The sequence below is a fragment of the Pelophylax lessonae genome (genome assembly GCF_965119305.1).
Source record: "Pelophylax lessonae genome assembly, chromosome: 1".
Lineage (NCBI taxonomy): Eukaryota > Metazoa > Chordata > Amphibia > Anura > Ranidae > Pelophylax > Pelophylax lessonae.
In genome coordinates this window covers 253,939,011-253,952,001 of record NC_138768.1, presented here as the reverse complement: position 1 = coordinate 253,952,001, position 12,991 = coordinate 253,939,011, and the positions used below count along the sequence as shown (strand labels likewise).

Here is a 12,991-nt window from a genome sequence, read left to right as displayed (position 1 = left end):
GGTGTCAGATAAATTAGACGTGCCCTGTGTTCATCAGATGACCCCGTTGTGGCATAATGCCTCCCTTGCGAAATTTGGTTCCATACCGGACTCCCATGCATGGAGCGTCAGAGGCATCTACTATCTTTCACACATCCTGTCGATCCGTACCCTTAGATTATTTGACTCGCTAAGAGAGGAGTTTAACCTGCCAGACCATATGTGATATGATATCTCCAGGTGATGCATGCCTTCAGGGCTCAGTTTGTTGGGACTTCTCCCCAGCTGGAGGCTGTGTCTGTACTAGAAGTGGTCAAAGGAACCGAACCTAGAGGATTGATATCCATGTTCTACGCCGCATTACATGTATCCCCCTCAACTACAAGTGCATACGCGCTTAAACCTTGTTGGTAGAGAGATGTTGGGAATGTGAAGGATGAGGAATGAGGGGAGGCGCTAGATGCATGCAAAATAGTATCTCCAGACTCTCAGATCGTCTCACCCAGCTGTAAATCCTGCATCGCTCCTATATAACACTGATTCACCAGGCCAGGTATAGACCACAACAGACTGGCCTGTGTCCTATGTGCGGGGTTGGTTCCGCAACCTTTTATCATCTACTTTGGCAATGCCCTCACATTCAGGGTTTTTGGGAACCAGTGGTTTAATTCCTACATGACACTATGGGATCCCCCTTGACTCTACACCCCAAGTCGTGCCTGTTGGGCATTTTTCCCCCACTCGGACTTGGACAAATCCACTCGAACCTTCCTGCATGAAGTCCTTTTCACAGCTAGAAAGCTTATTGCCAGATGGTGGATGGGTACCCAACCACCCAGATTCGAGGAATGGATAGCTGAGATAAATTACACTTTACCGTATAAGAGATTTATGTACATTCACAGAGGTTGCCCACTTAAGTTTAACAAGATCTGGGACAGGTGGCTCAATGAGGTGGAGACTTGTGGTTAGTGTATTGGCGATAGGCATGGTAATCTACCTGTACTTACAGCTGTCTGACAAGGGCAGGGGGACTATGGACTTGTATATGATGATCCAGGTGCCTTGTGGGCTGTTCTAGTCACTTCCAAGAATGGATTATAATGTGTTTCCTTTGCAGGATTTACTGGTTTATGTTCTTTTTTTTCTGTTGTTTTTGTTATTTTTCATTTTTCTCATTTTTGTCTTCCTAAGACGTCAGCCTATGAAGCATACTATGTCTATCTATTGCGAAGTCTTATATCTATGCATCACACTGTGAATGTATTATGTGAACAGTTCAATAAAAAAGTGTTTGAAGTTAAAAGTTAAAGTTGAAGTTAAAATTGCACATGCTTGCAAACATTGGTACTTCAAAATCTCCATAGGCAACATTTTTAAAAATTACTTCAGGTTCGCTTCTGCATGCAAGCTCAGAGGGACGGGACGATTTACATTTTTTTTCTTATTTATTTTACTTTTTGTTTTTAAACTGTCCCTTTAAAAAAATATTTTTGATCACTTTTATTCCTATTACAAGGAGTGTAAACTTGTAATAGAAATAAGCAGGACAGGTCCTCTTTAATGTAAGATTTAGGGTAACAAAGACCTCACATCTACACTTAAAAGCTATTAAAAAAATAAAAAAAAAAATGTAATTTTTTTAAATAAAAAAAAATAGGCCCTTTAAGGCCGTTGGACGGAAGCGACGTCTGATTTCGCTCTGGTCCTTCAAGGCCATAGAGTCGAGTGGGGGGCCATCTTGCCCTCATCATGTCATACATCCCAGGAGTCTTCAGGAGGGGAGGGGTTTTCTCAGCTAAGCTCACTCGCCTGCATGCATGCTTAAGCTTAAGGGCAGATGGATTCCCGGAAGTAAATGTTACACGAATCATTTGCCATTTTGACACGGCCAGAAATGCTAGGAGGGGTTGTTTTTCAAAGTGATTTCTCAACAAATTAAAACATAGAGACATGGATGGATGGGGGTATTTGTTTGGAATACTAAAAATGAATTAAATAGTGTTTTTGGTTTGTGGTGCTCAGATGCAGTGAAGATCCACTTTAAATCCTGAGGAAGGGGGAAGCACTGTGGGCCCTCAAAACACATTGGCCGTTTGTTGTTCTTTCTTTGAGCAATCACTGAAACCTATAAATAATTGTTGGACCCATTGATCATTTATTTGATGCTCTTTCTGGTGCAACTGTATATAGACTATTCAATGTGGGTGTCTTTTGTTTGTAAGGGGCCCCACTTTGTTGTGAGTCACTGAACCCAAGCTATTTGTTTCCACTAAGGACATCATTTCTTTTGGTAGAGGATCCATATTCAGCACCTCAACCCCACCTCATCTTGGGTATTCAGTGCAGTCAGCCACCTAATGAAACCTAATCCCTGACTAAATACTGTACTGTTACTCTTAGAAAAGTAAATCAAATCCCTATTTAACAAATGTACATATAAAATGAGTTGCTTGCCCAGAATTCTAAAATGCACAGTTGTAACGTCAGAAGGTTTTTTTTTTTATCTCAATGCATTCAATGCATTGAGATAAAAAAACCTTCTGTGTGTAGCAGCCTCCCCAGCACCCCCTAATACTTACCTAAACCCATCTCTCTCCAGTGATGTCCACGAGTCCCTCAACTGTCCAGCACTCTCCCTGCTGACTGGCTGAGACACAGCCAAGATGCCATTGGCTCCCACAAATGTCAATCAAAGTCAGTTAGCCAATCAGGAGAGAGGGGGCAGGGCTGAACGGCAGCTCTGTGTCTGAATGGACACAGGGAAGGTGCAGCTTGGTTTAGGTGCCCCCATAGCAAGCTGCCCACTGTGGGGGCACTCGACAGGAGGGAGGGGCCAGGAGCAGCAAAGAGGGACCCGAGAAGAGGAGGATCCAGACCACTCTGTGCAAAACAAACAGCACAGAGGAGGTAAGTATAACATGTTTGTTATTAAAAAAAAAAAAAGACTTTACAATCACTTTTACTTATCTCAAAACAAATCTGCCACTAAGCTTCAAAACTGTCCCCAATACTAGTATGCAGCCAGTGAGATAAGAAAAACAGTACTGTACATCAATGTCTTAATATAAAGGTCTTATGCTTAAAGTGTATTTGAATACTGTCAAAGAACTTCCCTTATTTCCTCATTGGTTTGCCACTGTTTATCTGAAAGCTATATCACTGAAAGCATTTTGTTGCCTGTTGACAATAGCAAAAAATACCTAATGATTTTGCAAAAATCTAGTAGCCTGATAACTTTCTGTGCACAAGGAGGAGTTATGGAGATAAGATGGGCAGGGGAATAAGGAGAGACTTTGTCCTTTGTAATCCATTACAAATGGAGTAGGCAGGGCTGAGTATTTCAGGGCTCAAAAGACTATATTACTATCACATTAACATTTTATTTCTGTACTAGCAGCATATATAAAATATGAAAAAATGTGTATGTGTTGCATATGTGTGTTTCTTTAAAATGTAATAAAAATGTCAAAATTTCTGCGCTATGTGGATTATTTAAAACCAAGGCAGCTAACACATAAGTAGTATATCCAACTTACAACATAAATAGAAAAGCATAGTGGCCAAAAACATGATACAAAGTGCAAAAATATCATTTGACTGTAGATAGTAGTCCATAATAAAACAAGATAGTCCAATAGATAAGAGAAGAAATCTATGGATGAGGCCCCTTTTCCAGTGAGAGAGATGTAAAGCAATCGTGTCCAACTGAATGAACGCGTCGGGGCGGAATACTTGGTACTGACGTCTTGGTGCTGAGTGATTCTGGGTTCCCAGCAGCTGCCTATGTGAGTTTTTAGACTTTTATTTACTTTGTTACGTGGCTTTTATCTTTGGAATTAGTTTACTACACTATGAGACTCCTTCTGTGCTCTGGGTGAACTTATTGATTTCCAGTTGGATTCTGGCTAGCACTGCCTATGGAAATGATCTACTGTGTTGTCCTCAGAGGGATTTTCTTATGTACACAAGGCTTCCATGCTGCTGTAACAGCAGCCATTTTGTCCAGTGAGTTTGCATTTTATCTGATGGTGGCGGTTCATTTGGTTGGACACGATTGCTATACATCTCTCTCACTGGAAATGGGGCCTCATTCATAGACTGCTTTTCTCACCTACTGGACTATCCTGTTTTATTACGGACTACTATCTACAGTCAAATGATATTTCATTGATATGATTGCACTTTGTACTCATGTATTTGGGCGTTACATTTTTCTATTTATATGTGTGTTTCTGTTTGGTCTGACATATGCCTAAATGGTATATTGCCTGTAAAAGCCATGACATTACTACTCTCCTATCTGCAGTGTTACATACATAGTTTGTGAGGTTGAAAAAAGACATCAGTCCATCCAGTTCAACCTATGATGTGTGTGTGTGTGTGTTTGCTGTTAACCGTACATTGTATACCCCTGTATGTTGTGGTCTTTAAGTGTCTCTTACATCTTTCAAATAGAAGAGCCTAAGGCTGGCCATACACTATACAATTTTCTTATTCAATTTCCTTTAGATTTACCTTTAACTATGTAGTGCAAGGGCCTGCCTGATTGCATACAAATTGAAAGTGTTTAGGTTTGACCCTATATTACATGGTTTTGGTAAATCTAAAGGAAAGTTGAACAAGAAAATTGTATAGTGTATGGCCAGCCTAAGCATTCTATACAATCAAAGCCTTGGGTGTTCCCCACTATGGACATCCACTAGCAGTGAAAATGCAACACCAATATATCTAGCATGAAACAATAGCATCCCAACTAATTATGAATACTCCATACACAACAGTATTGTTAGATGACTAAACTGATATAGATCACATGCTGCAATTAATATGGAAACCATATTGTTCTAAATGACTACATAACTAGCAGCAATGACAGTGGACACTACCAACCCTGTGTAACATTATGAAAAGTTTATGGCAGTTTTCTTGGTTTTCTTCTCCATTGGTTTTCAGAGGAAAGTCCAGGTATGGTTTGGAAATCCCAGGGATTAAAAAATGCATCATGGTCCAATGATCTTTCCATGTGTTTTGGAGTGGAGTGTCTCTGAGAAGCAGCCGGTTCTGGCTGTAAAAAAGATGCAACAGTTAACATCCAGTAAAGTCAAATCTTATGTGCTTGTGTGTATTCACTACACATGAACTGTCAGCAGCAAAACTGCATTAGACAGTAAAAACATGAGGGAACTAAACATGTCACAGTATACTACTCAATCCTAAAAAAAAAAGTTTTTAGACACCGTAAAGTGATTGTAAACGATCACCTTCTAAAACAAACTATTCAGTTTAAAATAGAAAAAAAAAGGCAAACATTTTCGTATCAATATAAAAAAAATTTTGTAAACACCTTTTTTTCCTTGTTTAAAAGTGATCCCATTCCCTCTGGTCTCAGCTGCAGAAGAGCTGGAGGAGTAGAAGCAGTAGAACGCTGAGCTTCCCAGTGAATGGCTATGCAGCTGGGGCATGTCAACACAAGTCTGTCAACACAACACAAGTCCCAGCATAGCTAGCGAACTGACCACGGTGTGCTTTCCTGCTTAGTGTGGTCAGTTTTTATTAGGAAACAGCTGCATGATTAATCGTTAAGAGATCACAAGCTCGATTCAACCCCCCACATGATCCTAATCCAGCATTTCTACGATTCAGCCAATTATATTTTCAAGGACAGGAGAGACGCATTTGGTAAACAAATTTGGTGCAGCGCTTTACATAAATGAAAAAAAGTCCATGTGTTAGATGAATAAACAAAGTCCTATGTCCGTGAACTGACAATCCTTTCTTGATTCAAAAGGCCACTATGACAGTGCAATGTGTCAAAACACTCACCAGAGAGCGAATAATATCCAGCATTCAATTATAAACACTTGTGCCCAGAATGGTGAAAGAATCATGATCTTTATTCGAAGCAAAAATTGTGGTTCTCATTTTTATCTAGAATCATGCAGCTCTAATAGGAAGGCAGAGGGACTGGCATGAACGCCAGGGATTTCACATAAAGGAAGCAATACAAGGAGAACAGGATTCTTTCTCATACAAGCACATAGTACAGCAGGCACATATTATGAATATGAATTGTTGGGGTGACAAACGCTTTAACCTGGGGGCTGACTTTATTATAAAAGTAAGGCAGGTCGACACCCCATTAAAGTATATGCTACCCCAATGTTTCATATTCCTGATATGTGTCTGTTGTACCGTGTGCTTGTGTTAAAAAGTATCCTGATTTCTTTCTTTTGCTTCCTTTGTGTGAAATGATTCTGCCAGGCCCCCTGATTTCCTATTTCAAACGTATCACACTAGGCAGATAGCACATCCATCCCGGCGTAATCAGTTTTCTGGCTGTTGTGGGAGCACAGCCTGCCAGTCCTCCAATAATAAGACTTCTGCTGACACACACCCCTGAAAAACCATTCACTGGGAAGATCAGTGTACTGCTCTTTCTCCACCCCTCTAAGCCTCTTATGCAGCTGAGAACAGAGATTATGTATTCACTTTTTTATATCTATTTATAACTTTTTTTTAATATATACACAAATATTTTTCCTTTCGTTTTTATTTTAAACTAAATGGGTTGTTTTTTTACAAGGTGAAGGTTCACAAAAAAGGTTGCCTCTGCCTAGAAGGTATGTTCCTCTGCTGTGTCTCCTAGAGGCACAACTTCAGGATTTCCTGCTATGCATGTTTTTTTACAACACACAGCTGAAGCAATCAAAGGACATACTCTCTCTCATCTTGCTATTCCCATACAACTGCATATAGATATAAATTAGACAGAGGCTACTGAGGCAATGCCGAGCTTTCTTATTAAAAAAAATTGTTCAGCATACTCTGCTAACTAAAGGTCATGGAAGCACTCTGTATTAAACATTTATATGTTTTATTCTGTGTTGAGCTCTGATGTAGGGAAGTGGTTTTGCCCCTGAAACACAATGGCTGTTTTTAAATAACTTTTTTTTATCAACAGTTAAAATTATCTTGGATTCCTAGATTTGATTTTGGTCTGGTGACCTTTTTCTGTATTTCTTTGGCTTAAACTAAATTTCTACAGGCAGTGCAGACTGCCGGAGATAGTTGTTCCCTTTTCAGAGGGCATTCATTCCTATTGCAGAGAAAGCACACACATCTTTACCAATGTACCGATAATTAAAACATAATGAGCAATAAATCCTTTTCTTCACATCACCTAGGCAGACTGAAGATGGCTTCCCAGTGCTTCTCATTCATATTCCGGATCTGATGGACCTCATCTAGCACCAGGTATCTCCATCTTATCTTCATGAAAGCCTGGATCCCTTTAAACAGCTGCTTGTAAGAGGTGATGCAGACGTGAAAGTTGTTTGGCTCCTCCCACCTCTGAACCAAAACAAAAATGAAATTAGGATGAAAATATAATTCAAATTATAACTGCATGCTATGCACAGAAAATAAATTATAAGTGTTCATTTATTTATAAAAGAAACAACCTGTCCTGGGCCAAAGGGATCATTTTCAATGGAAACAAATGTGTATTTTCAGTCAGTATCCATTATAAGTTATCATTGAAAATTTTACTTGAAAGAACTTCTAATTGGACTTTGTCCTTTCTGTGCTGTTCCAAGCTATGCATTTCTTCTTATGAACATATTTGTAGCTTTCCATTCTCGTGTTCATCTCTTATGTATGATAATCCTTGCTAACTAGCTCCTGAAATTATATTATCTTCTCTCTTGTCTATTGAGGGACACAAAAAGTCATATACTGTTGCCTTATACTGCCGTCGTCAGGAAGACTGGACACTGGCAGACAAGAAAAATTGCAGGCCAGCCTAGGATAACTCCTTCTACTCCCAACCTGCACTGTTTTTTTTTTTTTGCTAGTGTTTTAGAAGCTCTGCTAGCAACCTTCTTGCTACTGCTCCTGCTTACAAGATTCTCCGGCTGTTCCTGATTTGGTCACCTTGGCAGTCTGACCCTACACCCACTTTCGACGCTTTGGTTCATGAGTACTTGGGGCTTTGCCTCGTACCTTGATCTTTGTTGTCTTTCCAGAGAGTGTCAGACACACTGTAATGCGTGCCTCCAGCTCCAATGCAGCTCACTGCGTGGGCATCTCCTCTGCTCTACCCAAGGATTTCACTGCAGTCCTGCAGGATTTTTTTGGCCAAATAGCACAGATGTTTGTGGACCACAAAGATCCCAAGCACGCTGCCGTTCATTCCCCCACAAATTTACTGGTCTCTGCACCATCAAATGATGAAGACTCTCCAGTCATTGATGGATCACTCTGCTTCTGAGGAGTCTCAGTCTTCTGCTATCATTCCAAAATGATTTTAGATTTCCATCTCCTTTATAGCTCATAGGACCACCAAGTATTTCTCAGTGTACCCACTTAGTCTTCATTTATGGAAACTTGAAACTTCCTGACAAGATATTTGTAAATCTTAAGTGCCTATCAGTCTTACACCAAATTGAAAAGGACTTTGTTAAATAGTGGTCTGCCACCCCTGTAGATCTGGTAGTATCCCATCTTAACAAAGCATCTAAAATCCTGAAGAGCATGCACATGTCTTTAAAGCAGCCAAACATGGGCCAAAGGTCCTCTCTAGAGCCCTGTTCTCTCTTGCACGTCTTGTACAAGTCATCTTTCTGTAAACATGAGGGGGTCACTTTTGGTAAAGTGTTGGACTGAGGAGCCTGCACGTAAAAAGAGTTTCACTTGCATAGCCTTTGAGGGAAAAGGCTGCCGTGGATGCCAGAGGTGTCAAAAGTATTCATCTTCCCGAGTTGACTAAGGTTCTGTCTGGGAAGGCTCACCCCTCACGGGAGGCCAACTAAACTCTTTTTCACAACTCTGTGGCCTCAAACTCCAAGTCCAACCCAAGTCTAGCTGCCAGTCCTCATGCAAACCATAAAATTCCAAGACTCTCAAAACCTCAGACAAGTCTTCTTCAGCCCCTACAGGAGTGGACGGACAGTCTACATCTCGAATACCCACATTCTATAGTGCACTTTAATGCACCCACATGTAGAAGTGCAATTCACAACTCCAGACAGTTATATATACACAGTACATCCTGGTTGATGTTGTGCATTATGATGTCTTCCAAAGCTTCTCCCAATGTGTTTCGTCACTTGGACATGTGACTTTTTCAGGGGAATTCCTTCCTAAAGTTAAAATAAGTTTCTTTTTGTGCTTGTTTTGTTTTTGGTGCTGTGCCCAGAGGATTGGAGGATAATAGGTGGAACTCGCTGGATGACAGAGGATCCAAATTAAAGGGGACACATGCGATTTATGACCTTACATTGTTTGTGGATCATAAACATAAGGCGAGAACACAACTGGTGTTAGTGGTGTACAGAAGGTACAGGATGAGTGGATTGAACACTATATATGATTATGAATACATAATCTTACGAAAAGGAATATGGGGTGGCTTTATTAATGCATTGTTCACAAAATATATTTGATTGAGATGTTTTCTGTACATTACAAATGAGTCACTACACAAATGGAATTTATAAGTAAATGAAAGTAGAACTGCACCATTTTTGGTATAATCACCATGAAGGAACCATACATCTTGCCAGAACAAGAGAGGTAAAGGGAATTTTGCCCTGGGCAGAAATTCACACATACCTGCCTTGTCTGCCATTTACGAACCAGGCATGGACAACTGGCAGGCAGACTTCCTCAACTGTCAGTGCCTGGACCTGGAGGAGTGGTCACTATCCACAGAGATGTTCTAGGACCTGTCTCGCAGGTGGGGACACCTGATATGGGCTGCCTGGCCCCCAGGTTCAACAACAGGACAGATTAGTCTCCGAGAACAGGGATCCTACAGTGGAATCGGAGGATGCTCTGGAGGCTTTGTGGGATCAGTACACCCTAATCTATGTCTTTCCCCCCCTGAAACTCCTTACTCATCTGCTTCATAGGATCAAGAGAGAGGGCGTTTTGGTGATTCTTATAGATCTGGATTGGCCCAGGCGAATGTGGCACTCCTGCCTGATAAAGACTTCTGGTGGATGCTGTCTAATTGTCTGTATGTTTTGTTTTATTGACTGATTTACCATCTAGCTTCACAAATTGCTGGCTTTAAGGGCATAGCTGTTGAAGCCCGGGTTCTGAGGCACAGAGGCAACTCTAATTCTTTTATTTTTACGAAGCTAAAAGCTAGGAAGTAGTCTTCTTACAAGCTCTATCACAGTATGTGAAAGGCATTCGTTGCTCAAGGTGCAGGCTTTCACTTCAGGAAATTCCCTGTGAGATGAATCCTTGCTTTTTTACAGATGATTCTGAACCAGCATTTGGCCCTCAGCATTATTAAGGGTCAGGTCTCCGCTCTTGCGTTCTTGTTTCCGAGACCACTGACCTCCGAATCTTTGGTCAAAACCTATGTGCAGAGTATCTCCCATATGGCTACCCCTGTTCGCTCCCTTGTGACTTCGTGGGACCTAAGTTTGAATCTCCCAGTGCTTTAAAAAAACACCCTTTTAACCTATAAGGGATATTCCCCTTCCCACTGTTACCTATAAGAGCTGGCAGCCGTATCCTGTAAAGACATCGTTCTGATCTTTCAAGGTACAGTCGAGGCCCACAACTTCCTTCCTATCCAAGATAATTTCCACATGACACCTCAACCAGGACATCAGAATGAGAACTACCTCAATTACCTGGATGTAGTTCAGACTTTAAGAGTTTTTCTGGCAGCCACTGCTTCCTTAAGAAAAAACTGGATTTTTGACTTACTGTAAAATCCGTTTCTCTGAAGTTCATTGACAGACGCAGCTTCCTATCTTCTTAGCCATTGGGTTAAGCTGCTCCCATCAGGAATAGGACACTAGGCAAGAAAAAGCTTTTACCATGCCTATGGGGCTGTCCCTGCAGGCATAACCACACACACTCTGCAACAGCCCTTAGTTTTGTTGCAAGCAGTTTTTAGAAGACAACAACCCAATTCCACTCATAATTAGAGGGGCTGCGTCTGTCAATTAAATTCAGAGAAAAGGATTTTACGGTAAGTCAAAAATCCAGTTTTCTCTATCGTCCATTGACAGACGCAGCTTCCGATCTTCTTAGCCATTGGGACGTCCCAAAGCAGTATTTAGCCCAAAGGCTAAACGTAGCCAACGAGGTAACAGGGAGCTCAACCAGGAACAACTGGAGCTCACCTAGAAAGAAAAAACATACACCATCAAAGAGAAAAAAGATCTCTTCTAAACACATCTACCTTGTAGAATTTTTTAAACGTGTGCACTGACGACAAAGTTGCTGCCTTGCAAACTTGCATCACTGACGCCTAATGGCGAAAAGCCCAAGAGGCACTCAGCGCTCTAGTAGAATGTGCCTTCACCGGCAAAGGAGGAACCTGACCGTTCAGTGAATATGTCTGAACCACCATCTGCCTGATCCATCTGGATATGGTTGCAGCAGACGCAGCCAACCCTTTGCGAGGTCCTTCGGTAAGGACAAAAAGAGAGTCTGATTTCCGGAAAGATTCAGTAGCCGTCAGGTAGACTCTAATCGCCTGAACCACGTCCAAAGAATGCAAAGCAATTTCCTTGGGATTTTCAGAATTATTGGGGGAGATTACATAAAAGAAAATGGAAATGTCATATTTTGTTCTATATAGAAATATTAAGCAGTGACATTCATTTTGGTTAAGGTTACTGAAAGGTTAAATCTCCTTTAACAAAAAGTGTCTATTCAGGAGATGTTTAAAAGGTTTACCCAAACATGCTGTGTTGACCAAAGCTAATAAATAAATAGTCTGTTTAACTTTCTTTAGATAAAGTCTAGCTGACGCTATACCAAGGTAATCTTATCTGTGTGTGGGACCATAAAACACTGGTCAAGTATTCTGTGTTTAAACTCATTTAGAAATAAGATTTACAGATACATTATAATTCTATATAAAAGAATATTAACAATGAAATATATATATATGAATAACATACATAGATATGTAGGAAAACGTTATATATGATATTTTGTTTCATTCTTGCTAAATTCTAGCTTTAACTGATTTTGTTGACTCATCACTGCATGTTAAGAAAGATTTCAGTAAACTTTCGTAATTGGTAAAGTATCAAAAAACTTTTCTGTCCTTGCCAAAGAGTCTAGAAGGTCTGAGATTGTAAGCTCTTTGTCAATATAAGGTGCAAAGTTTATTTGTAGATAAATAATGCTGTTATACTGAATCTAAAGAGCAATACAATACTGCCATCTCTGGTGACTGACTGCAACTAATTGAAGTCTTAGGTTAGACAGTCATTTCCAATATATATAGATAATTGGATTTTTGTAAGAACTTACCGTAAAATCCTTTTCTCTTAAGCTCATTGACAGACGCAGTCCTCTTTGATTAATATCAAATTGGGTTATACTGCCCTCTACAGGAGTAGGACACTAGGCAGAAGAAAACGTTCTGGCCACACCTTAGGGGCAGTCCCAGAGGGTATATCCTCTCTCTCTCTGCTACAGGATGTGTCAGTTATGTCACAAAGCAGTGTCAGAGAATTTAACCCAACCCAACTCAAAAATAGAGGGGCGGGTACTGCGTCTGTCAATGAGCTTAAGAGAAAAGGATTTTACGGTAAGTTCTTACAAAAATCCAATTTTCTCTGTTGCTCATTGACAGACGCAGTCCTCTTTGATTAATATCAAATTGGGACGTCCCAAAGCAGTGCCACAAATGAGGGGTGGGATAACGGAAATCAAAATCCAATCCAGAAGGCCCAACCGGTGCCGACTAGAAGTCTTAAAGGCTCATCAGACAAAAAGATGAGACTCAACTGAAAACCCAACAGAAAAAAACCCTTGAGGTAGACCACCGGTCTCCTCAAATAGCGGCCTGCAGAACCTTGCGGCCAAAAGAGGCATCCGCCGATGCCATCACATCAACTTTATAAAATTTTGCAAAGGTATGCACCGACGACCATGTAGCCGCCTTGCAAACCTGAAGCACTGACGCCTGATGGCGAAAGGCCCAGGAAGCACTAAGCGCCCGAGTGGAGTGCGCCTTAACAGGGAA

At 40.8% G+C, this 12,991-nt stretch overlaps 1 protein-coding gene across 7 annotated transcripts in view; it reads right to left on the bottom strand.

The window, feature by feature from the left end:
* Positions 1–12,991, bottom strand: part of LOC309562087 (E1A-binding protein p400-like) — a 512,144-nt gene that overhangs the window by 272,061 nt on the left and 227,092 nt on the right. For all 7 annotated transcript variants that reach the window (XM_082266206.1, XM_082266208.1, XM_082266207.1 and 4 more), the window contains 2 exons: positions 7,163–7,332; positions 4,873–5,047 (listed from right to left, as the gene is read on the bottom strand). In XM_082266206.1, coding sequence (XP_082122332.1) covers positions 4,873–5,047; positions 7,163–7,332 — 345 coding nt within the window. The remainder of the gene's footprint in view (positions 1–4,872; positions 5,048–7,162; positions 7,333–12,991) is intronic.